Consider the following 22,119-nt stretch of genomic DNA (forward strand, 5'->3'; position numbering starts at 1 on the left):
ATGCTCAACATCACTAATCATCAGGGAAATGCGAATTAAAACCACAATAACATATCACTTCATACCTGTCAGAATGTTTATCATCAACAGTGAGTGTTGGCAAGGATGTGGGGAAAAGAGAACCCTCATGCACTGTTGGTGGGACTGTAAATTGGTATAGCCACTGTGGAAAGCAGTATGGAGGTTCCTCAAAAAATTAAAAATACAACTACTGCCCTGGCTGGTGTGGCTCAGTGGACTGAGTGCTGGCTGCGAACCAAAGGGTTGCCAGTGTGATTCCCAGTCAGGGCACATGCCTGGGTTGTGGGCCAGGTCCCCAGTAGGGGGCGCATGAGAGGCAACCACACATCAATGTTTCCTCTCCCTTTCTCCTCACCTTTCCCTCTCTAAAAATAAATAAATTAAAACAAAATAAACAAAACAGAAACTGGGATACAGAGAACAAACTGATGGTTGCCAGAGGGGATAGAGTTTGGGAGAATGGGTGAAAAAGGGGGAAGGGATTAAGAAGTACAAATGGCCTGTTATAGAAACAGTCACAGGAATGTGAAGTGCAGTATAGGGAATATAGACAATACTACTATAATGTAATACTGTATGTTAACTGTCACTGGAAAATAAGAAGAATGGGTGGAAACTGCAATCCCTCCTTGTGGCTGTACATACAGGTGTTGACAGATTACAGAATAACTGCATTTTGTGAGGGGAATCTGGCAGTCACAGAACCACTTTCCTTTTAAGGAAATGAAAGGGTGGGTGAGAGTTTTCGGCGCACACAGGGCTTCCTCACCACTCTCTCTCCCCTGGTGTTTTGCAGCACCGGCCGCCCAGGAGAGGGACCCCAGCAGGGACTGCATCGACCAGCCGGAGCTGGCCAACTGTGAGCTGATCCTGCAGGCCCGGCTCTGTGGCAATGAGTATTACTCCAGCTTCTGCTGTGCCAGCTGTTCCCGTGTCCAGCCTCATGCGCAGCCGGTCTGGCAGCAGGGATGAAGGCGGGCTCCAGCCCGGGCTCTGCAACAACTCAGAGGGCTGGAGAGAAGTGCAGAGACTCGCTCTCCCTCTGTGGCTGGCAAAGGGAGTTCTCTTCGGAGACAGTGCCACCCCGCCCCCGCTCAGCCAGTGCTGAGCCTCAGCAGCAGCCGCTGCACCAGCCTCCCTCTGAGTCCCTCGCAGTGTTTGCATTTCTGACGTGACCGCAGGTAGCTGCTGAGTTGTCAAGAAGAGAAATCTGTTTGGATAAGGACACTCTACTTTACAACTGTCCTCTGTATTGTCTGTTACACAGGATCAGTTCACTGTGTTTTAAAACAAGCTACCAGGATCTCACTTCATTTAAAGCTGGACAGGAAGGTGCATAACGATTTTAAAGTTCACACCTGTCTAACTGCTGCTGTGACAGGGAAGGATCCTTTGCTAGAACCCCATCTCATCTGGGGTCACACAGTGGGGTAGGGCTCTGGTCTCTCTCACCCTTCTAGGCAGTGAACAGCAACCAGCTTCAAACCCATGTGCACACGGTTAACGGCATAGTGTTTGCGTAAGCTCTCTGCAAAGTGGAATGCACTAGGGCTCAGTGCAGGGATCTGGGGTGAAGGGGGAGGGGCTGCGTCATTCTCTGAGCAGGAAAGAACTGGGAGAGCTCCTCACTTTCGTCGGGAAGCTGGGGCCTGAAGCCGCCCTCCTGAGGCAGACAGGCAGCGCTGGCTGCGAGGATCGCCTCCCACCTGCGTGGAGCTGATCGAAGGGCCTGCTCTGTATTGTGACCAACAAGGAGCCTCTCCTCCTCACGCAGGAATCTGTGAAGCAAAATGTTGGCTGCCAGGTAAAAAGCCAGACCACTATTAAAAATGGTACCAGCAAGAGGGGGGGACCAACGGAGGGGAGGGCACTGCAGTAATAAGGAAGTGGCTTCAGAAATGGTTTGAGTTGGACGAAGCCAGTCTTCATCTCAGACCCTATGATTCCTTGCTGCTAAAATAAAAGGCCTGGATTTAGTGAGCTGCTGAGTCCCTTTCCACTTGAACTTTCTACCAGTCCTCCAGAGGGCCGGCTGGGCCTGGTGACAGGTCACTCGGGGAAAGACAGGCCTCGAAGGGAAAGGTTTCTTTTCACTGCCACCACGCTGGCAGGGTGAGGGACACTTCTTGGTCTACCTATCCTTCAGTGAAAACACGGGCTGGAGCAGAGGTCTTTCTTCTTCCCATGTAAAAAGAATAGCGAGGAGCATCCTCTTTTATTTACCATGGCTTGTTTTGCTACAGAAATTGGAAAGTAAGGGCTACTTTCTTGGACTCCCCAGTTCTTTAATTAAACCAGAATTTGGTCTGTTGTTGACACATTTTCAGAAAGTAACTTTGAAGTTAGTTAGCTCTTCTTAGAACTAGTCACACAGTAAGTGGGCTAAAGTTCAAGGTGAGAGTCAAGCCGAATCTAAGCCACTGGTTCTCAGTCCTCTTCGACAGTGGGAGCCTTTAAAAACAAACAAACAAACCTGGGATCCCACTCCCCAGAGACCGGAATTTAATTGGTCTGGAGTATGGGCTGGGCATGAGGATTTTAAAAGCTCCGCAAGTGATTTTGATACGTGTCTGAGGTTGAGAATCCTGCTCCAGCCCTGGACTTCTGACTGTGACTCTTGTGCAAATGCAGATTCTGCTTGTGAGGACTGGGGTGGGGCCAGGATTCTGTCTCTCTAGCCATCTCCTCGGTGAAGTCCACGCTGCTGTCCGGACCACACTTTGGGCAGCAAGAATGTGACGTTAGAGATGCACTTAGGGTCAACCGAAGCCTGAAGAATGAATACAAACGTGAACTTTAAGAAGGTACTACTCCCAGTAAACGACTTTCCAGTCGCCACACTAGCGATCCGCTGCAGCAGCGGAGTGGAGGGCACAAGACCCAAAGAACGGAAAGTCAACTCATTTGTTAATAAAGAAAAGGGGACCAAAGTGTCACAGGTTCGATTCCCAGTCAGGGCACATGCCTGGGTTGCAGGCCATGACCCCCAGCAACTGCACATTGATGTTTCTTTCTCTCTCTCTCCCTCCCTTCCCTCTCTAAAAATAAAATCTTAAAAAAAAAAAAAAAAGGGGAAAGAACAGCCCTTCATGGGAAAAGCTTCTACCACGAACATTTATTTTTGTTAAAGCAGATTATAAATTCTCATCCGTACAAATATATATAACTTACATTTGATTGTAAGGCCAACGTTCGAAAGTAAAATGAGATGGGATCTCACGTTGTTACCAGAGGTCAGATGGCCGCTGCCGGCAACAGGGTGTCTGCTCCCCACGAGGGAGGGGGACGAGGACAGACACACAGACACACACGCCCAACAAACCAGAAACTCCATCCCCACAAAACCCGCGGGGACAAAACTTAGAGGACAAAACAAAACCCACCAAGGAAGACCCACGTGACAAACCAACATGGCAACCTGCGTTCCAGTCTATGGGGATGATCACTGTTACCTTAGTGTTAAAGGATTAACATAAGGGAACTGCAGCAATACACAAAGGAAAATACATATTCTCTAGAGAGCACATTTAGATTGAGTCCATTAAAATAATGACAGTAGAATTTCATCAAGGGTTTAAAACCAGGACAATGCTAGTCTTTCGTTTTCTGTACTGAAACTACAACCTAGGGACTGGACTGGTCCTAAGCATGATTGTGGCTGCAATGCGCTACTTACAATGACTGATACCGAGGAAGCTGGGGTCCCGTCTGCTCCTCCAGCTTTGCCTCGTCTTACTTCAATAGGCATCAATGATAAATCAATCTTATGTACAATTTCTTACAGTTAACCCTTTTACCTTTGGCAAGATTACTTACAACTCTTACAACTTTTTAATATTGAGAACTATTTAAAATATTCTAAATGCATAAAAATAAAGATTTTGGCTTTTTTGATATATATTTATAATATTTATTCTTACTCAAAATGGAAGCTCAACTTGACCCCTAAAATATAGCTCTGCTGGGCAGCTGCTGGTGTGCCCTCCTGGGAATTCTGGCCGCACCGCCTGCCCCTCATCCCCGGCCGAGCGCGGGCCGCCCTGTCCTTGGTCTTTAAGACAGGCCAGTACTGATAGGAGGCAGGTGCGCGGCCTGAAAAACAAAGGGAGATCGTTTTGCTTCCCGTTGTGTTTTATATTCCAGTAAATGTGCTTTGAATACAGATTCCTGTTCAGATATGTCTGCCTCTCTGTTGCCAGAGATTTGTAAGGGGCTGAGGCAGGAGGAGGGGGACAGAGGGTAACATTTTCGTGACTTCTTTAGCTTAACTAGGATAGCTCTTTTCTAGGAATGGTTTTCTCCACTTTTTGCAAAACCCCCCCCACACAGCACTCCATGCTTGGACGTGCTCCTTGGGACCTTTGGGATTAGTGGAAAGTGTACTATCAGGGACACAAAGTCTGCTCTGACCTCCACCCCATCCCACCTTGCCTAAGTACGGAGAAAATACACCAGCCGTAGGGACGGCTGCTCACAGTTCGATTTCAAACGTCTTCTGTAAGTCACTGGAGAAAGGGTTGGTAGGGGAAGGGTTAGTACGCTGCTTGGACTTACTTTCTAATGCGGCCCACTGGGCTTCAAAAGGATCCACCGGGCACGTGCCTGTTGGAACCTCTGTGTGCTTATCTCCTGAAGCCAACCTGCCATCGTCTACCCCATTGAAAGCTGAAGAACCATTGAAGTGCTGTGCAGGAGGCTTAAAGAAGGGACTGGCAGTAGCGCTGCTTGTCTCATACTGAGGGAATGTCTGCTGCTTGACCAGGCTGGGAGACTGATGGGGGTGGGCAGCCTGAGGGTGGCCTGCAGTGCCGAACACATTGGCTACCATCTGGGAGGGAGTGATGCCCACCACAGGCACATTAGGGGCTGGATAGGGCATCCCATTGGCCACAGGATAGGCCTGGGCAGGGACAAAGGCGGGCTGCAGGGGTGGGACCACACCCCCTGGCACAGGCTGAGAGGTGAGGAATGCATTCCCTTGGAAAGGCGGCGCTGGCTGGGAGATGGCAGTGGGCGGAGGCGGCTGGAGAACTGGCTGCAGAGGGACAGCTGGGGCTGGGGGCTGCTGAGCCCGGATGCTCTTGGACACCTCTTCTAACCAGCGATCAGCCTCAGAGGGAGTACGTCTGTGACCGGCCTGGAAGAGACCTGGAGAGGCAGCACCAGGAGATTGACCCCACTCGGTCCCTGGAACCAACGACATGAAGAGAGACAAAAGAATCAGTCTTTGGGGGCTGCTTTCCTCACCTGCTAACCTTGGTTGTTTGAACGGTCCTAACACGTGGAACTAATCCTTCCGCTGGGCTGCTTCTGCACTAGCCGAGGCAGGCTTGCGGTAGGACAAAGAGCCTGTCCGACCATGCTGTGTCTCAGCCACACGGAGGAGCTGGACAGATGTGGCTCAACTGCAACCAAGGCAGCTGGCTGGCATGGGAAATCCCTCCCTGCTGCTGTAGCTCCTCCGTGGTGCAGGAACCACCTGCACATGCTCCAAGGGCCCAAGGGGAATCACCCCCTGCTCTAAGAGACCAAAACGGAAACAGCCAGTGAGCAGGTGCTGCGCCTTGTGGCCCTTGCCTGGCTTCCCCACACATGCCTTTCTAGTGAACTGCCTTCATTACTATTGACTTTTTTTTGGTTTTATGGTAAAATTTTCATTATAGAAAAACTAGAAGGTACAGAAAAGCAAAAATGTAGTGCTTTTTATAGCTCTTTTTTAAGGCCTGCCCTTGTAGGAGGCGAGGCCCCCTCACCCTAAAGGCTTGTCCACATAACTCCAAATCCAGTGACAGACTCCCTCAGGGCAGGGCCCAGGAATCTGTGTTTTATGAAAGTTCTATGGGTAGTTCTGTTTGATAGTCGTAAGAACTTATCAGTTTAACTTCTTTAGTTCCTTCTCCTTCCCTATCATTTCTTAATAGCAGTTTATTTCCAGGAGGGAGCATAGCTTCCCAAAAGGATTCCTCCCTGATCACCCACTCAGTAAAGGGCTGATTTTCAAACCAGGGTCGCTTATCTGATCCCAGAATCCTCACCACCATTTGTGGCCACCTTACCGGAATGTGTGGCTGCAATTCCCTTGTTATCAGCATCAAGGGCATGGGCCCAAGGGTTGGTCTCACGCACAGGCATTGCTACGGGTGCTAGAGCAGTATGGGCTGGCTTAGCAGCAAGCACATGGAAGGCTGAGTCAGTGCCATTAGCTACAATGGGAGCAGACAACATCAATGGAGTTAATGCATGCAGGGTGTACAGGTGACCCCTCGGAGCTGGGTCAGTCAGGCCAATGTGCAATACTGGTGGAACAGAAAGAGAAGCTGGTGCTGGGACAACCATACCATCTTGTAATGAATACACAAACCTTCTGGCAAAGGAAGAGTCAGAGGTTGTAATTAAAATGGCTATACTGAAAAAGTCAAATGACTATTCAAGGAAACTGTGTGTATGAGGAGAGAGAAAATGAAGCCTAGAAAAACAATTTCAAATTAAACTGAACAGAGTTACTTTGTCTTACAAGCAGCAAAAAGCTAACTCTTTTAGATATATCTTAGCCTTTGGCATAGTGATATAGATAAAGCATTTCCCTCTCCTACCTCTTTTCCAAAAGATCAAATTATGGGAACAATAACAACAACGAGATAAATGTAATGATTCTCTATTATGTGGTAGGCACTATGTTAATAATACTTTAGTGTGCATTATCTCATTTAATTCCCTCAAAAACCTAGTAAGAGTGGATTATCCCTGTATTACAGATGATAAATCAAACTTGATGTTTTCATTTGGTAAGTAAATTTGTAATTGGTTACACAATTAATTTCATCTCCTTTTTTGGGGGAAGGTATTTTCCTTTTGGGAACGTTCATAATATCCCAAAGGAGCTACTATTCTTTCTTTGTCTCTCTTCTTCAAAGTCTCCTGACCCTGCTCCTTTATGTAGGCATCTAGTCCATCAGTTTCTACCCCTGGGCCCAGCTGTCGTGTTCAGTGGGGGACGGAGAAGCAGGCACCTTCAGTAGTAATGGGTGTTATATTCAGTAAGACCTGGGTTTAAATCCTGGTGGTGCATTTGGGCAATTTACTCAACCTCTCTGAGCCTCATTTCCCTCATCTGTAATGCTTACCCCAAAGGCTGGTGTGGGGATTAACTGAGATGGGAACAAGCACGGGTCCTCACCGTGATGTGGCAGGAGGCACTAAGAGCTCAATAAACTGTGCCTATTATTACTGGCACTATAGATGTCTGTCAGATGGAATGAAAAGCTGTTTGGTGCATGTGACTATGCAGGAGTGTCCAGCCTATGGCATCTCAGGCCACACTGGGAGAGGAAGAGTTGTCTTGGGCTATACATTAAATACACTGTGACGTGGAATTGCAAAAAAATCTTGTAATGTTTTGAGTAAATTTATGATTTTGTGTTGGGCCGCAGGTTGTACACCTCTGGAAGGGTTTTTTTTGTTTTTTTGTTGGTTTTTTTTAGGAGACTCCTTGAGGAAAAGCATGTAGTATCTTACTCCAATAGGAGTGAGTACTGTCTCCACAGCAAAGCTTTTCTGAGCTCTCTCTCAAAAGAAATGAAGAAATGGCAATTATAGGAGCTCAAATTCTAAAAGTCTATAATTTAAGTTATACAGACTCTTGCTTACCTCTGAGTCAATACCAACTGTTAACTCAGTATCTCTGAAAACAACTTTTAGTAACTCTCCAATGCCACAAAGTCGAATTTTATCTCCAACAAGTACACTACATGAACCAAAGGGCCAGAAGAAGTACCTTTTCTTTATGAGCCTCTAGAGACAGAGTGGAGACTAGGTGAGTCCAGCGCTTCTCAACCTTGGCACTACTGATATTTGGGCAGGAAAGTTCTCTGCTGTGAGGGTGGCTAGCCTAGGCACTGAAGGATGTTTAGTAGTATATCATCCCTGGCCTCTACACAGGTGCCAGTAGCAGTCACTCTTACCAAGCTGTGAAACCCAAAAACGTCTCCAGACAATAAATGCCAAATTTTCCTTGAGGGGCAGAGTCACCCCGGGTTGAAAACCACTGCGCTCGGAGCAGGGCAGCGCTGGAACGAACGCTGATGGCCGTGCCCCTGAAGAGCTGGCTGGAGGTGCTGACTCTTAACAGGGAAGCGGCAAAGGAAGCGGGGGGTGGGGGGCAGACTATGGAAGCTCCTCACAGAATGGGGTGCAAGATGGGTAGGTACGTGCAAAATGAGGGATGCAGGCATCCTAGGAACACAGAGGGCGACAAAGCACAAGGACACTGTCAAACAGAGAAATGAATCGACCTGAGACATTACCAAACAGGGAAATGAATGGGTCCGACCAGCTCTTGGAAGCTCGGGATGCCAACTTACAGCTCATGAGCAGCATCCTAAAAATACCACTTTCAAAGGGAACTGCTGAGCAGGCTGCGAGGGCGCTCACCTTGAAAGGCAGGAGACTGGGGTGCCGCCGCTGTCACTGGTTTGGTCATTGGGGCGGAGGAGAAGGGGTCTTCGGAGGGTGTGCTGAAGGCATTGGTGATCTGTGAGCACAGGGAGCTGATACTCTCTGCTTCCCCTTCTACTTCTGGCACTGCAAGACAAACAGAAAAGGGCTCCAGAAAGAAAAACTAAATAATCCTGGAATATAACAGTATGGTACAAGGTGGCATTTTATACAGCAGCCCTTACTTGTGAAAGGAAAAGTCTCAACAGTCAGGTGGGGCTCTAAAAACAGCTTTGAAATATTTACTGGCTCTATTTCACTGACAGGTATAAAATGAGCAGGTATAAAATGTCAGCAATTCATGTACTAAGGACTATCTTCATCCCTTGCAAATCCCAAGATTTCGTTATCTCCTCTCCTGGGTGACACTGTTGAGACGCTGGTGTTCTTTTTGGGCCAAGACGTCCGGTTAGCTAGATCTTTCTGGAAGACACCAGCAACCTATTTGTCTTCCAAGCAGTTCAGAAGGTTGTGGTCCGAGTTACGTTCTGAAGCTATTCAGCAACTATCAGAAAATGGGATCAAGTCAAGGGCACCAGTGGACGCTTGGTCCTTTTCTCTGTGATAAGCTACAACAGTGGCATCACTCCCATTCTCCTCCAAAGCACCGGAGTGCCTCATAAGAACTGTGATAATGTGAAAAAGTGAACTGAGGTCCGGGACTCCTGGGGCTTTGTTCTGAACACTGACTCTGAGACACTGTCCCTGAGGAAGATGATTATGTGTGCCGAACCTCGGTCTGCTGGGCGGGGAGAAGACAATGACAGTTTTGTTTCCCATCTGCTCCAGGAGGGGATGGAAACAGGCACTTGAAGCACCTGGAGTCTGTTTTTATAGGAGCTGAGAGCTGGCACAACCCTCGGTCGTCGTCTTGTCGGCCGTTGTTTAGGCCTCGTTTCATTCATCAAAAGAAACTCTCTGAACTCTTTATCCGGCTACCTGTGAGAGTGCCCTATCAACACAGAGCTTCCTCACGTTCTGCTGCAGCCCTGGCTAGATGTGTCTCGGAGTGAAGGAAAATAGAGTCCAATAAAAGCACTGACCAGATCTGACACTTTAGCTCCGGATCTTATGATGAGGATAAAGCTACCGGGGCTGGCTCAGCTGTACAGAGGCCACACAAAGGGCTGTGTGGCGGTTCTGAAAGGTAATGAATATGTGTGAGCAAGCCCACTGTCTCTGATGAACAGCAGATCTTAGATTTATGCAGGAGGCCAGGTTAGAGTTTCCTCCCTATGGAGCCAACCAGCCACAAGGACAATGAGCACTTATCCATTTCTTCTGGTACATCTGACAGTAATGCTATTTAACTGGATGTGTTTCCAAAGCCTTTATAATTAATTCCCTTCTGGGTCCCAAGTGGCAGAATAAGAATGGAAACTTGAGACCCTTGATGTTTAGAAGCAGGTTGGCTGAGAGTTAATAAGTACACTTCCATCTGGACAAACCACAAGCCTTAGAGCTCAGGCTAGGAATTTCCATCACGGCCCTGTTACCTGTCTGTTGAAGAGAAATGAATGATTCACATCTCCCTCCATGTGCCTCAGTTTTCTCCCAAGGGAAATGATACAAGATACAAATAACCAGAAACCAGCCTGAGGTGGGGGCTGCTGTGGTGGGGTTAGTGTTCCCCCGAAGTGAGGACGGCGGTTCACTGCTAGAGCGCTCAGTGAGTTGGGTGGGAGCTGGTTACCTGCATTTTTTATGGGGAAATCAGTCTTCCTCTGCATAGTGGAAGGCAAGTCGTTGACGCGCAGGGACAGCTGGCGCTTGAAGGGTGACATCTTCTGGCTAAGAGCAGGAAATCCTCGGAAGGAACCTTGGCGAGCGAGTTGTTCGATTGGCGCATGGCGGCGGGGGATGGCGTGAGGGTTGTTCATCTCCAGCCCGGCAGTGGCGTCCGAAGTGGGAGAGGTGGGGGAGGACGGGGATGGGGCCGTGCTGCCAGGGGCCACTGATGAACCCCCAGCTGTCTTATCTGTTTCAGCTCGAGAAAGGCAAGAGAAAGAGGACCTTAGCAATGTCTTCAAAGCATTTGAGCTTACACAGCTGAGAAAATGAAAAACCCTCCTAGGTCCTTTTACCCCGTATCTCCTTCCCAGTGCCTCTTTCTCTCTTTTCTCTCCAGTGTCTCTTAAAAGACAGGTTAGAAGCAGAGCTCAGATCTATTTTTCAAACAAATAAAAAGTTTAATCTACTACATGTCACATGGTACATCTACTATGACACAGATATTAGATCTTTGATTCTCAGGCAGCGATTCATAATTTAAGACTTTGAACAAGATGTAAAAAAACAGTAGGTATGAACTAATGCGAGGTCCTTTAAGGAATGATGGTTTTATGCTTTTCAATGTTTGCTTGCTTATTTGTCTGGGGGAGAGGACTTTGGGAATGGCAGTCCGAAATGACTACATAAGCATAAGTTTAATTAGATGTTAAAGAATGTCCCAAAGCCACCTTCAATCATGGAGAATGCGCACTGTGGCTCATCTGAATAAAAGCATACAGAAGTCAAATTTTCCATGGGAATAAACCTAAATAGAAGACTGTTTCCATTTGCGTACCAGCAGAGTCCCACTTTGAACGTGGACAACCTCTAGCTGTCCCTTCTCAGTCCTTGGCAGTTGTTGGGACACCACCACTCTGGCAGTTGCTGTGTGTAGCACAGAGTATTATTTGGTGGTTCTGAAGAATAGGCTTCTAGTCAGAAAGTCACTAAAACACACTAAATAATAGCTGTGCATACTAAATTTTCTAATAAAAAATAGTGTGGTGTTTTTTATTCTTTGCTATCCTGGTACAAATGTTTATAAAAAATGAAAAAATCACAATCAATAATTTAATTTCTAATAAAATATGTGTCTTCTTTTTCTGACTTAAGAATTAGAGCTGTTTGGATCAGTTTTTTTTAAAGATTCACTTATTTATTTATAGACAGAGGGGAAGAGAGGGAGAGAAACATCAATGTGTGGTTGCCTCTCACACGTCCCCTACTGGGGACCTGGTCCACAATCCAGGCATGTGCCCTGACTGGGAATTGAACTGTTAGCCTTGTGGTTCACAGGTTGGCACTCAGTCCACTGAGCCACACCAGCCAGGGTTGTTGGGTCATTTTTAATGACATTGCCCCAAATGGCTGGTTTAGAAGTGAAAGAATATAGAAAAAACTTAGCAAAATTATGTTAATCCATATTTAAACTGAACTCCTTAATTCCAAAATACTCGTTTGTTTCAACCCCAGCTATACACAAAAATGCAAAGCACTTTCCCCAAGCCCTATCACTTAGTTCAAAAACACACCCAACCCAACTTAGGCAACAGCCTCCTGAGTAACTTGAATGCTTTCACAGGCATTTCTGCTATGCTGCCATGTGTACCTGAAAAAACTCACCTTCTGCAAAAATCACAGAAGAAATCACACTAAAATCAACAGGGCTAAGTTAGGGGCTTCTAAAAGTTCTCAAAATCCGTGAACTCTTTTTTTTTTTTTCACTAAAGCACTAACACAGTTATAATCTAATAAAAACAGTACCACTGGGAAACCTCTGCCTGAGTGTGAACCCAGCATCACGTCAGGGGGCCTTTTGCAGCCTAATCCTGGGGTCCGTACTTCCTGTAACATGTGGGTCCCTGACAGCATCTGCTTCCACCAGCTCAGAGGCATCAGAACTGGAACTCTGTTCCAGGAAGTAGATTCTCCCAATTTTGTTTTTAAACATGGGGTCTAATGTCTTTGCAGTTTATTTAACTGCGCTCTCAGCTTCCCCAAATAGCGTAACATTATAACAAGGGCAAACAGTTTCAAAGTCACTAAACAAGCCACTCTAAAGGAGAGGACTTTGTTCAGATTTTGAGCTTTGTTCTTGAAGGTCTTCATATATTGCTGCGAGTTCTCTTTGTGAGAAAGCTTAGCTCTGATAGCTTCAAAATATTAACCTGCTGGAGGAAACTGCTTAAATAAACACACACTATAGTAGAACAGACTGTACCTTTCTTGGAATCTTGGATTTGCTTCATAATCTCCTCTCTTTCTGCTTGCTCAGTAGCTGTTGTGACACGGAATGATCCTTCTCTTGTAAAAGTGGTCCGACTGGCATCAAAAGTAGCAGTCACTCCGCATTCCTTCTCCCTCTTCTGCTTACGTTCCAAACAGGCCGCAAAAGCACAGCCTACTGCGTGGCTCAGTCTTTCACCCTGTACGTAACAGAAGGTTCACAAAATGTTTTTAGAGTTACAGTACCAACAATTACAAAAGAGCCTGGACCACAAATGTCTGTTTTTATACAAGGCAAAATGTTGGGAACTCCAGCTTAAACTGGATTTTAGTATACTAATATGTCAAATGAACTTAAATGAACAAATTATTTTGGTAATGCTTATGACACTTCACTGTAGCAGGCACTGAACAAAGTGACCATCAACGACCTGTGATTTGTGAGCAGCCACTAAGACCCTCTCACTGGCCAGGCTCCCTCTGTCACAGAAGCTCTGGCCACCGGCTTAGGAGACACGGGCTTAAGTTGCATGGGCTCTCTTACTTCTGCTTTCTTATCTGTATAATGGAATGGTAACAGTGTCAACTTCGTAGGGTTTTTGTAAGGATTAAAGGAGCTTAGTACATGAAAACTACTTAGAACAGCATGTGGTACATACTAAGTATGTCATAAGCATTAGCTATCAGAGATCTGTATTTATGGAAAAAAAGAAGGCAGGTGTTTTTGTTTTTCCCCTTTGGTTTATCATCCTGTTCCCTAGAAAACTGCTACTTTTAGACCATAGACTTGGTAGATAGTTGCATACAGGTTTATAAGTAAATCTCTGTAGAGGAATCTTTTACAAAAATTACTGTGTGCACACTTAATCATTTATACTGCTGAAACTTCCAAGCCCTAAGTCTTGAAATGTGAAACTCTATTTGCCATTTAGGGTAGTGGGAACGTTTACCAAGCATTTCTTAGAACCACTGGAAAGGCAGGGCAAATTTCAGGAGCTTAAATATACTGTCAGTGTGTCTAGGAACAAAAGGTACAAACCTAAAACTTCCAATAGACAACTCCGGCGATGAAAAGGGGATCAGGCAAATGAAAGCTTAGCTTTCTCAGCTTTGCCTTTCTGAATACTCTCCCCTCCAAGCACCATTCCCCATTCTGGACCCACAGGGCTCTTAAAAGGCTTCCCCCTATACCTTCCCTACATTCTTCTAGCTCTCATCCCAACTCTACCTCCCAACCACACACAAGCAAAAGGTAAAGCATGTTTTCATCCATACTCTCTTCTTACACAGGAATTAAACAGACAAAACAGATTGTCTGTGGGCTTATATAAACTACATATTGTTTTAAAGATATACTGGATTGATTACTGACAATAAATTTAATAAATTCAATGGATTATTTTTACCAGGGTTATTTATATTTTATTTTCATCTATATTGCTCATTTTATTTATTAAACTTAAGTACAGTTGGCATAAGTTATTATATTAGTTATACTAATTTCAGGTGTACAATATAGTGATTCAACATTTTCACACTGTACAATGTGACCACTGCACTAATTCTAGTAATTGTCTTCACTGTGCAAACTTATCACAATATTATTGATTCTATTCCCCTTCACCGTTCATGCATTCCACCAGTCCCCTCACGTAGGGTCACCATCCCTTTGGTCTCTGTTTCTGTGAATCTGCTCTTATTTTGTTCTTTGCTTGTTTGTTTATTTAGTACACATGTAAGTGAAACCATCCAGTATTTGTCTTCCTCTGACTTATTTCACTAGCACAATACCCCCAGGTCTATCCATGATGTCACAAATGGCAAGATTTCATTCTTTTTTTTACTGCTGCATAATATTCCATTGACCATTATTTGTACTTTAGACCGTATCCCTAACTGTGGAATAGAAAGTTAGAGATGAGCCCTGGCTGGGTAGCTCAGTTGGTCATAATGTCATCTTGATACACCAAGGTTGCAGGTTTGATCCCTGGTCAAGGCACATACAAGAATCAATCAATGAATGCATCAACAAGTAGGACAACAGACCGATGTTTTTTTCTCTCTCTCAAATCAATATTTTTTTAAGTTAGATATGATGTAATAACTATTGGTATCATTAATACTAAGAAGACATCTATTTGACAACAGTGAACACTTTGTGGAGTTTTCACTATGGAAGCATCTGCTCCTACATGTGGCTCTGAACAAGTAATTTAACTGGATTTCACATGCCAGTGTCAGATATCATAAGGAGAGGTAATGTTTGAAATGCTTCTTGTCCCTAAGACTTCACATGACTATGAACTGTAGGATTTCACACCACTGCTCCAAGACTGGCAGACTTACTCTTTACGGACCCACGTGAAGTTCCACCCAACTCTTCAGGGGGGTGACACAAGGGCAGGCACGAAAGCAGGGAACAGGAGGGAGTACTGAAAGAGCCTTGGACCCTGTTTGCCTTTGTACCCAGCTCTACTACAAGGACAGAGCTACGGGCCAAGGAAGTTCATGCTTTCTCCTTAGGTTTGGGGCAGAAGTTATGGAAGACAAATCCCTACTCAAGCACCACCCTAGACCAGCTGGAGAAACAAACAGCTTTACTAATAATAGACAGTATGTTGAGCATGCACCATGGCCCAGACCCTATGCTAAGAGTGCTTATATTCACTATCTAAGTTAGTTTTTGCAACTGTTATCTCCGTCTTACAGAAGTGGACACCAAGACAGAGAGAATGTCAAGTAACTCGCCACAAATGCCACAGCTAGTAAGAACCAGAGTCGGGTCTGGAAGCCAGAGCTGATTCAGAGCCTGAGCTCCTGATATTTGTTCATACCACTGCCTGCAAGAACTTAAAAACCTTTTGGTCAATTTCAGAGTATGGTCACCACTTCTCTTTCAGGTTAAACTTTGGTAGGACTTTATTGGGTTGAAGCCTTCAGGAATGGCTATATCGCCTTATTCTATCTAGACTTTTAAAAACAGTCAACGTCATACTATAATTATAATTAAGATCACCACTCTAAGAGACCTGTCTTTCATGTCAGAATTTTGGATAATTTACATAAAAGATATTAGGTTATTCTCTACTTTTAAACAAAACCAAACATTTCTATTATGCAACAATTTCTAGCATACTCCATTATACCATAATTTAGTATTTCTATTGTCTTAATTAACTGAAAACATACTCCAACTTAGTTCTTTCATTTGTGGTAGTCTCTTTGCAAATGAATTTATAAGCACCTTTCAACTGCCAGTATCTTCCACCCAGATGTCTTAGCAAACAAATACATGTAAGAATCTTGAAAACCGTTCTAATAATGAAAAGTTTCAAATAAAGTTTAGCAGTCACCCTCACCAGAATACTCCTACTTTCTTTTAATGACCTTGGACCTCAGCTAACCATCTTGCTCCATGAGCTGCAGGGTCACACCGAGAGTGTGCAATACTTGAGTGAAAGGAATGAAAGCGGGCTAGTTTAGCCACTTCTAAGGGCTGTAACAACAGGTACTTGTCAAAAATGTAGTGGAAACTGCTTGACTGAGCCAACCCGGAAGGAGCTTGGCTAACTGAGGCCAGTCCTGATGAAATCCACGCTGAACTCACCGTGTCCTTGACAGCCATGAAGCAATGACAGATCCAGCGTCGAGTGGTGCCATCACGACATATGTAAGAGAAGGCTCTATCAAAGTTCCTATCTGGAGCACAGAAAGAAACTTTTTCTATTGTCTGGTCAACTATGAGGTCCTAGAAAAAGGGAAGCAAAAAGGAACAGAGAACTTATGAGGTTATTCAAGCTTCTCAGAAGAAACACAGAATGTTCATTTCATAATGCAAACCCCCCTGTATCTGATGCATCAAGCCTATGGAATAGCTGGATCTGAGGCCAGCAGTCTGAATACTCAAAATCTGACCCAAGATGATTTCAAATGTGCCACCAGGGCTGAGAACCATTGCTCCAAGAGGAGTCTGGGAACAAGACTAGCCTCTTTGGCCTGAGTAATCTCCTGGGATTCTTAGATGATTGTGAACAGGGAGTCGGGAGCTATAAAATAAAATATGAAGTACCCTAAAAAAAAAAGAATTTGACCTAAGAGAGATCCCATGAGGCCCTTTGCCCAGATGCCTCCCCTCGCTTCACCTTCATGGTTTCTTTAAAGGTTTTGCTTATTTTTTAGATAGAGGGGTAGGGGTGGAGGAAGAGAGAGACTGGCTGCCTCTCTCATGCCCCCAATCCAGGCCCCACCTGGGACCTGGTCTGCAAGCCAGGAATGTGCCCTGACTGGGATTTGAACTGGTGACTTTTGGTTCATAGGGTGGTGCTCAAGCCACACCAGCTAGGGCCATCTTCATGTTCTAAAACATATGCTTGCTGATTTTAATTTTATCATGGTAGGTTCATGTTTAATCAATTTATAATATGTTGAAATCAATATACTTAACCCAATTTCCATGTAACATTTGAATTTTGCAATTCTGGTGACTCACCGTGATTTTATTTTGCATAACCTTGATTACTATGGATTTCCTCTTTAGCAAAGTGATTGTCTTTTGTGTTGGCTGTCATTTTCTTATTGATGTGTAGGAGTTGTTTACATATTCTAAATATGAGCCATTTATAGATTGTACACATTGCAAAATTTCTTTCCCACTCCAAGTGGGTCCAAGAGTGACAATCCACCAATTACTATTATTACTCTGTGTGGAAAGAACTAATTATTGCCAGTGCTATAAGCAGCCACCAGGGGGAAACATCACTTTCTCACTATTGTACATACAAATCAATGAAAAAACATAGCCCCCACATACATTTTTTAACCAAAACACTTATGAAAACTGCCCAAGTTCTTAAAAACAATCTAACTACAATGATCATTGTTTCTAAGAGTCATATACATTTAACACTACCACTCTTGAAGTTAAAAAAAAAAAAGCCGTAGATAGAAGATCAAAATAACTGAAATGCAGCTATATAAGGGGGGAGCCAAAAACCCTCCCCCGGAATTTATTTATAAAAAATTGTGTATTATTCTTACATGTTTAAACTTCAGTCACCTTCAAAGTACTCTCCAGTTGATGCAATACACCTATTAGAGGCATTTTTTTCCACTGCTCAAAACAGTTTTTGAACTCGTCGATTTTGATGCCTTTTAGTGCTTCTGCAATTTTTTTGTTTCACTTCTTCCACATCGGCAAAACGTTTGCCTTTGAGGACTTTTTTCATCCGGGGAAACAAAAAAAGTTACTTGGGGCAAGATCAGGTGAATGGGGGGGTTGGCATGAGGGTCATGCCACTTTTGGTCACAAACCGCTGAACACTCAGCACAGTGTGGGCAGGTGCACTCATAAATCGCCCATCATGGAATGGGCAAATGCACTGGAAGTCTTAAAAAAAATGCACTGAAGTCGAACGCAGCCTCTCACAACAACACCAGCTGGTACACTAACACAGATGGATTCCTAGAACACTCACCTAGTAGGGGAAGCCTGTACTACAAGGGGCCTGCCCTCCAGAAGATAATTCTGTTTTTTGGGGGGGTTCTCCCCTCGTATTAAATCAGTTAAAATATATCAGGCAAGTTACCCATCACACTGCTCTTTACCTGACAGACTTTCTCCTAGGTCCAGCAACATTTGAGTTTTTTTTTTTTTTAAACTGCTGTCCTGTTAAAATTTCTCCAGACTTTAAGGTCTCTCAGTAAATTTAAATTAATGATTGATGTGCTTACATAACACCATATGCTCTTTAAGGGAGGAACCTGTCTCTGTTGGGCACAGGCATGTAGGATCCCTTTCTTTCAAAGGCAGAACGCTACCTATGATTTGATATATTGTGTGAGTTCTAAGTAAATTTCAGCTAAATGAGCCATTTACAAGTCCTCAAGATTTCATCTGAATTGGGCTTTCAGTTACATAACAGTTTAATCAGTTCAAATATCACTTTCAAAAAACTGTTTTATTAAGGAACAAGAAGAAATTTCAAATGTGGTCTATCATTTAAAAAAAATTAACTGTGGTAAAACGTTCATTATCTTTTACACCATTTTTTACATCTGTGGGGATAAACATTTCTTAAAAATATGTAACAACAAAAATAGACTTCAGATCTTAACATTAAATGACAATGCTTGGTAGGCTACACATGCTGTGTCATGTAGAGCAAAATGTTGAGTGAGTTCTATATTTTATCAGGTAAATGAGTAACTAAATTGGTTTCCTAAACACTAACTAGTCTGAGAAGATTGTACTTTGGACAAAGTGGAAAGACACAAAGCCCTGGCCAGGTAGCTCAGTTGTCTAGAGCATCTTCCTGATAGGCCAAGGGTGCGGGTTCAATCAAGAAGTAACCAGTAAATGCAATAAATAAGTAGAACAACAAAATCACTATTTCTCCCCACCCCCTTCCTCTCTCTAAACTTGAAGTGCAAGGGTACAGAGTGACTGCAACTGCTTAATGGCATTATATTAGCTCATTAGGGGTTAGAAAAACATGAGCAGTTACATTTAAGCTTATAAAAGTTTTACCTTAGTTTTTTTCATCCACAACTCGGAGTCCATCTGCTGATACCCACAGAACCGCCTTAACCGCTTTCTTTCCAGTCTTTTAAGAGAAACCAAAAAGGAAGGAGGGGAGAGACACATACACAATATTAATAAAAAAGAGTCATCTTCCATAGAAAACATTGACTTCTGCCTTCCAAAACCACAAGTACAAATGGAGTCCAGGAGGGGTGCCCAAAGCCAGATACTCAAACCAAACTGCAGAAACATTCAGGGAGAAACAAGCCAAAGCCATTATTTTAGAAACACAGTGCAAAATAATACAATAAAATTAAGTAAAAGGGAAGGGATACATGGAATTAAACCAAGATACCACATTCCGTAAAGGGCAAAGAATTCATAAGTGGATTCTTTACCCACTTAAAAAATAAACCAAGAAAACCAAGAGTCAGATAAATTTAAATACATAAGGAGTTACACCACAAGTAGCTTCTACAAGTGTACTTAGAGCAGAAAGTAATGCATAAGTCTAAACTGAGATGCTGACCATTCTATTATCCTTTGACCCCAATGCATATAGCAGGACCTTTGGTCACCTGCAATTTTCATGTTAAAAACCCAAGAATTTGTCATTATTCCCTTAAAAACCATTATTTCTTCTCTCAGGATTAACATAGAACTAGTTTAGTTTTTAATTTGACATTAAATGTATGGAACCGTTTTGGGGACATAGGAGAATTAAAAAAACTGTTGAAAAGCATGGTTATTATGACATGAATTCTTTTTACTGCTGAGAAAAGAATTCTTTGCACACAAGAATCACATGGGAACAAGCTGATGTATGGTATCTCCTGTAACGAAATGAAAATGGGAGAGTGGCGGTTTGCAATAATTATTTAACAGCTGCTTTTCTTTCTAACAGCTCCAAGGATACAAGTAAAATAAAACAAAAGCAAAGTGAAAGCTGAGAGTAGGTATAAGGGGATCAGGTACTATAGGTTCGAAGCAGCAGCTTCTGGAAGGGACAAAGGAAGGTAAAGAAATGTCGACCACTCTCCTCTGTGTCCAAGCATAACACCCCTCGGTATGGAAGGCATGTCCTTATTTAAGTGAACTGTGTACCAGTTCACTCGCTCACCATCTCCGTCACTGCCACACATCAGATCAGAGTCTATTATATGCCCGACAGTGAAAATACTTGAGTTCACAGCCCACTGAAAGATGACACTCAGGTAAACAAAAAACTAATCCAGCGGTAACTGCTTTAGTAGAGCTGAAAACAATGTAGAACGATGTCAGGAAGCAGGCCGAGTCAAATCTATTTGTGGAATCAAGAACGGTTATCCAGAGAAGACAGAACTGGGTGCTGAAATAATTTTTCTCAATGTCCACGGTGGGAGGGAGGGAACAGACAGAAACAGTGGACATGCTGGGCAGAAGACAGCAATGCAGGACATGGCAAGCCTGGGCTCTAAAAATACTTGCTTGAAAGTACAATGGGTGAGAGCAAGGGGTGTGGGAGCTGAAGGGTAGGAAAGGCCTAGTCACAGAGGGCCTCGTAGGCCTGCTAAAGAATTCCACCTAATTCTGTGGGCAATTAGGACATACCAGAGGAATTTAAACATGAACGAAAAGACTGGCCTTCTTAAAGTACCACTTTGGCACCAGTGTAGAGGAGCTGGAAAGAGCATGTGACAGGAGGCGAAAAGACCACACCAAGATCCCAGGTGAGAGAAAACACGGGTTGAGCCTTCTTGGCTGAGATCGGGATGGAGAGAAGGTCTTACATGGTAAATGTAAGGAGAAGCCGAGGGTCCTCTCTGGTTTCTGATTTGGGTAACTGGGTGGAGAGGTACCACCAACTAAGATGGAGCACAGAAGAGATGTAAAAGCACATTTGAAAGGGAAAGGAGAGGACTTCGGTTTTAAGACAAGCACAGTTTGAGGTGTCTGTGCAATATCCAGGTGGAGATGTGCAGCAGGTAATTGCATATATAGGTGTGAAGCTCAGTAGAGAATTCTAACATGGAATCTGAGATTTGGGAGACACCATTAATGGGAATAATAAGAGAGCCAAGGATAGAAAAGACTATCAATAACTAAAGAATTGGGAGAAGATGAGTTAAGTCTTTGAAATGTGAGAAAAGGAACAGCCAGAAAGACAGGAAACTGGGAAACATTAGGATGACTGAAACCAAGGGAGACGGGTTTCAGAAGTAATGGGGTGGTCCAAAACATCAAATGTTGCAAAGGGATCCAGTGAGAAAAGCTGTGGAAAGTGTCCATCGGATTTAGCCATGAAGAAGACAAGGTACAGCGATAGGGGTTGTGATGATTAGTTTTATCTGTCAAACTGGCTAGGTTATGGTTGCCCAGTTGTTTGGTCAAACACTAGTACAGAGGTTGCTGTAAAGTATTTTGTAGGTGTGATTAACATTGACAATCAATTTACTTTAGGCAAAGGAGATTAACCTGATAATATTCGGGGAGGGGGACATCCAATCAGCTGAAAGCCTTCAGGTAAAAACTGAGGTTTCCCAGGGAAGAAATTCTGCCTCAAGTCAATAACATAGAAATTCTACTTAAGTATCCAGCCTGCTTGCTTGCCCTACAGATTTCACACTTGCCAGCCCCCACAATTGCATGAGCCAATTCTTTTTATTTAAATTATGTTTTATTGATTATGGTATTACAGTTATCCCAATTTTCCCCTTTGTCCCCTTCCACCCAGCACTCCCCACTCCCTCAGGCAATCCCCACACCGTTGTTCACGTCCACGTGTAAGTTCGTGGCTACTCCATTTCCTGTGCTGTACTTTACATCCCCGTGGCTACTCAGTAACTACCCATTTGTACGTCCCAGTCCCCTCACCTCTTCACCCATTCCCCCACACCCCCTCCTACCTCGCACCAATCACAATGCTCTTCATAGGCATGATTCTGTCTGTTCTTTTTGTTTGCTTAGTTGGTTTTTTAGATTCAATTATTTTGTTGATTATGCTATTACAGTTGTTCCATTTTTTCTCCCCTTTATTCCCCTCCTCCTTACCAGCCCCCTTTAGTTCATGTCTATGGGTTGTACATATTAAGTTCTTTGGCTTCTCCATT

At 44.0% G+C, this 22,119-nt stretch overlaps 2 protein-coding genes across 9 annotated transcripts in view; one reads left to right on the plus strand and one right to left on the minus strand.

Annotated features, from left to right (window-relative positions):
• PAPLN (papilin, proteoglycan like sulfated glycoprotein) overlaps positions 1 to 2,002 on the plus strand; it is a 37,815-nt gene extending 35,813 nt beyond the window's left edge. For both annotated transcript variants that reach the window (XM_036011808.1, XM_036011809.1), the window contains exon 26: positions 818 to 2,002. In XM_036011808.1, coding sequence (XP_035867701.1) covers positions 818 to 993 — 176 coding nt within the window. In that variant the 3' untranslated portion in view covers positions 994 to 2,002. The remainder of the gene's footprint in view (positions 1 to 817) is intronic.
• A 1,105-nt stretch (positions 2,003 to 3,107) lies between these two features.
• NUMB (NUMB endocytic adaptor protein) overlaps positions 3,108 to 22,119 on the minus strand; it is a 135,355-nt gene continuing 116,343 nt past the window's right edge. For 3 of the 7 annotated variants that reach the window (XM_028505719.2, XM_028505720.2, XM_036011821.1), the window contains 7 exons: positions 19,037 to 19,112; positions 16,118 to 16,258; positions 12,506 to 12,710; positions 10,208 to 10,501; positions 8,452 to 8,601; positions 6,078 to 6,224; positions 3,108 to 5,208 (listed from right to left, as the gene is read on the minus strand). In XM_028505719.2, coding sequence (XP_028361520.1) covers positions 4,493 to 5,208; positions 6,078 to 6,224; positions 8,452 to 8,601; positions 10,208 to 10,501; positions 12,506 to 12,710; positions 16,118 to 16,258; positions 19,037 to 19,069 — 1,686 coding nt within the window. In that variant the 5' untranslated portion in view covers positions 19,070 to 19,112 and the 3' untranslated portion in view covers positions 3,108 to 4,492. The remainder of the gene's footprint in view (positions 5,209 to 6,077; positions 6,225 to 8,451; positions 8,602 to 10,207; positions 10,502 to 12,505; positions 12,711 to 16,117; positions 16,259 to 19,036; positions 19,113 to 22,119) is intronic. The other 4 variants (XM_028505724.2, XM_028505723.2, XM_028505722.2 and 1 more) reach the window with 2 other exon arrangements.

The sequence above is a fragment of the Phyllostomus discolor genome, chromosome 1, assembly GCF_004126475.2.
Source record: "Phyllostomus discolor isolate MPI-MPIP mPhyDis1 chromosome 1, mPhyDis1.pri.v3, whole genome shotgun sequence".
Lineage (NCBI taxonomy): Eukaryota > Metazoa > Chordata > Mammalia > Chiroptera > Phyllostomidae > Phyllostomus > Phyllostomus discolor.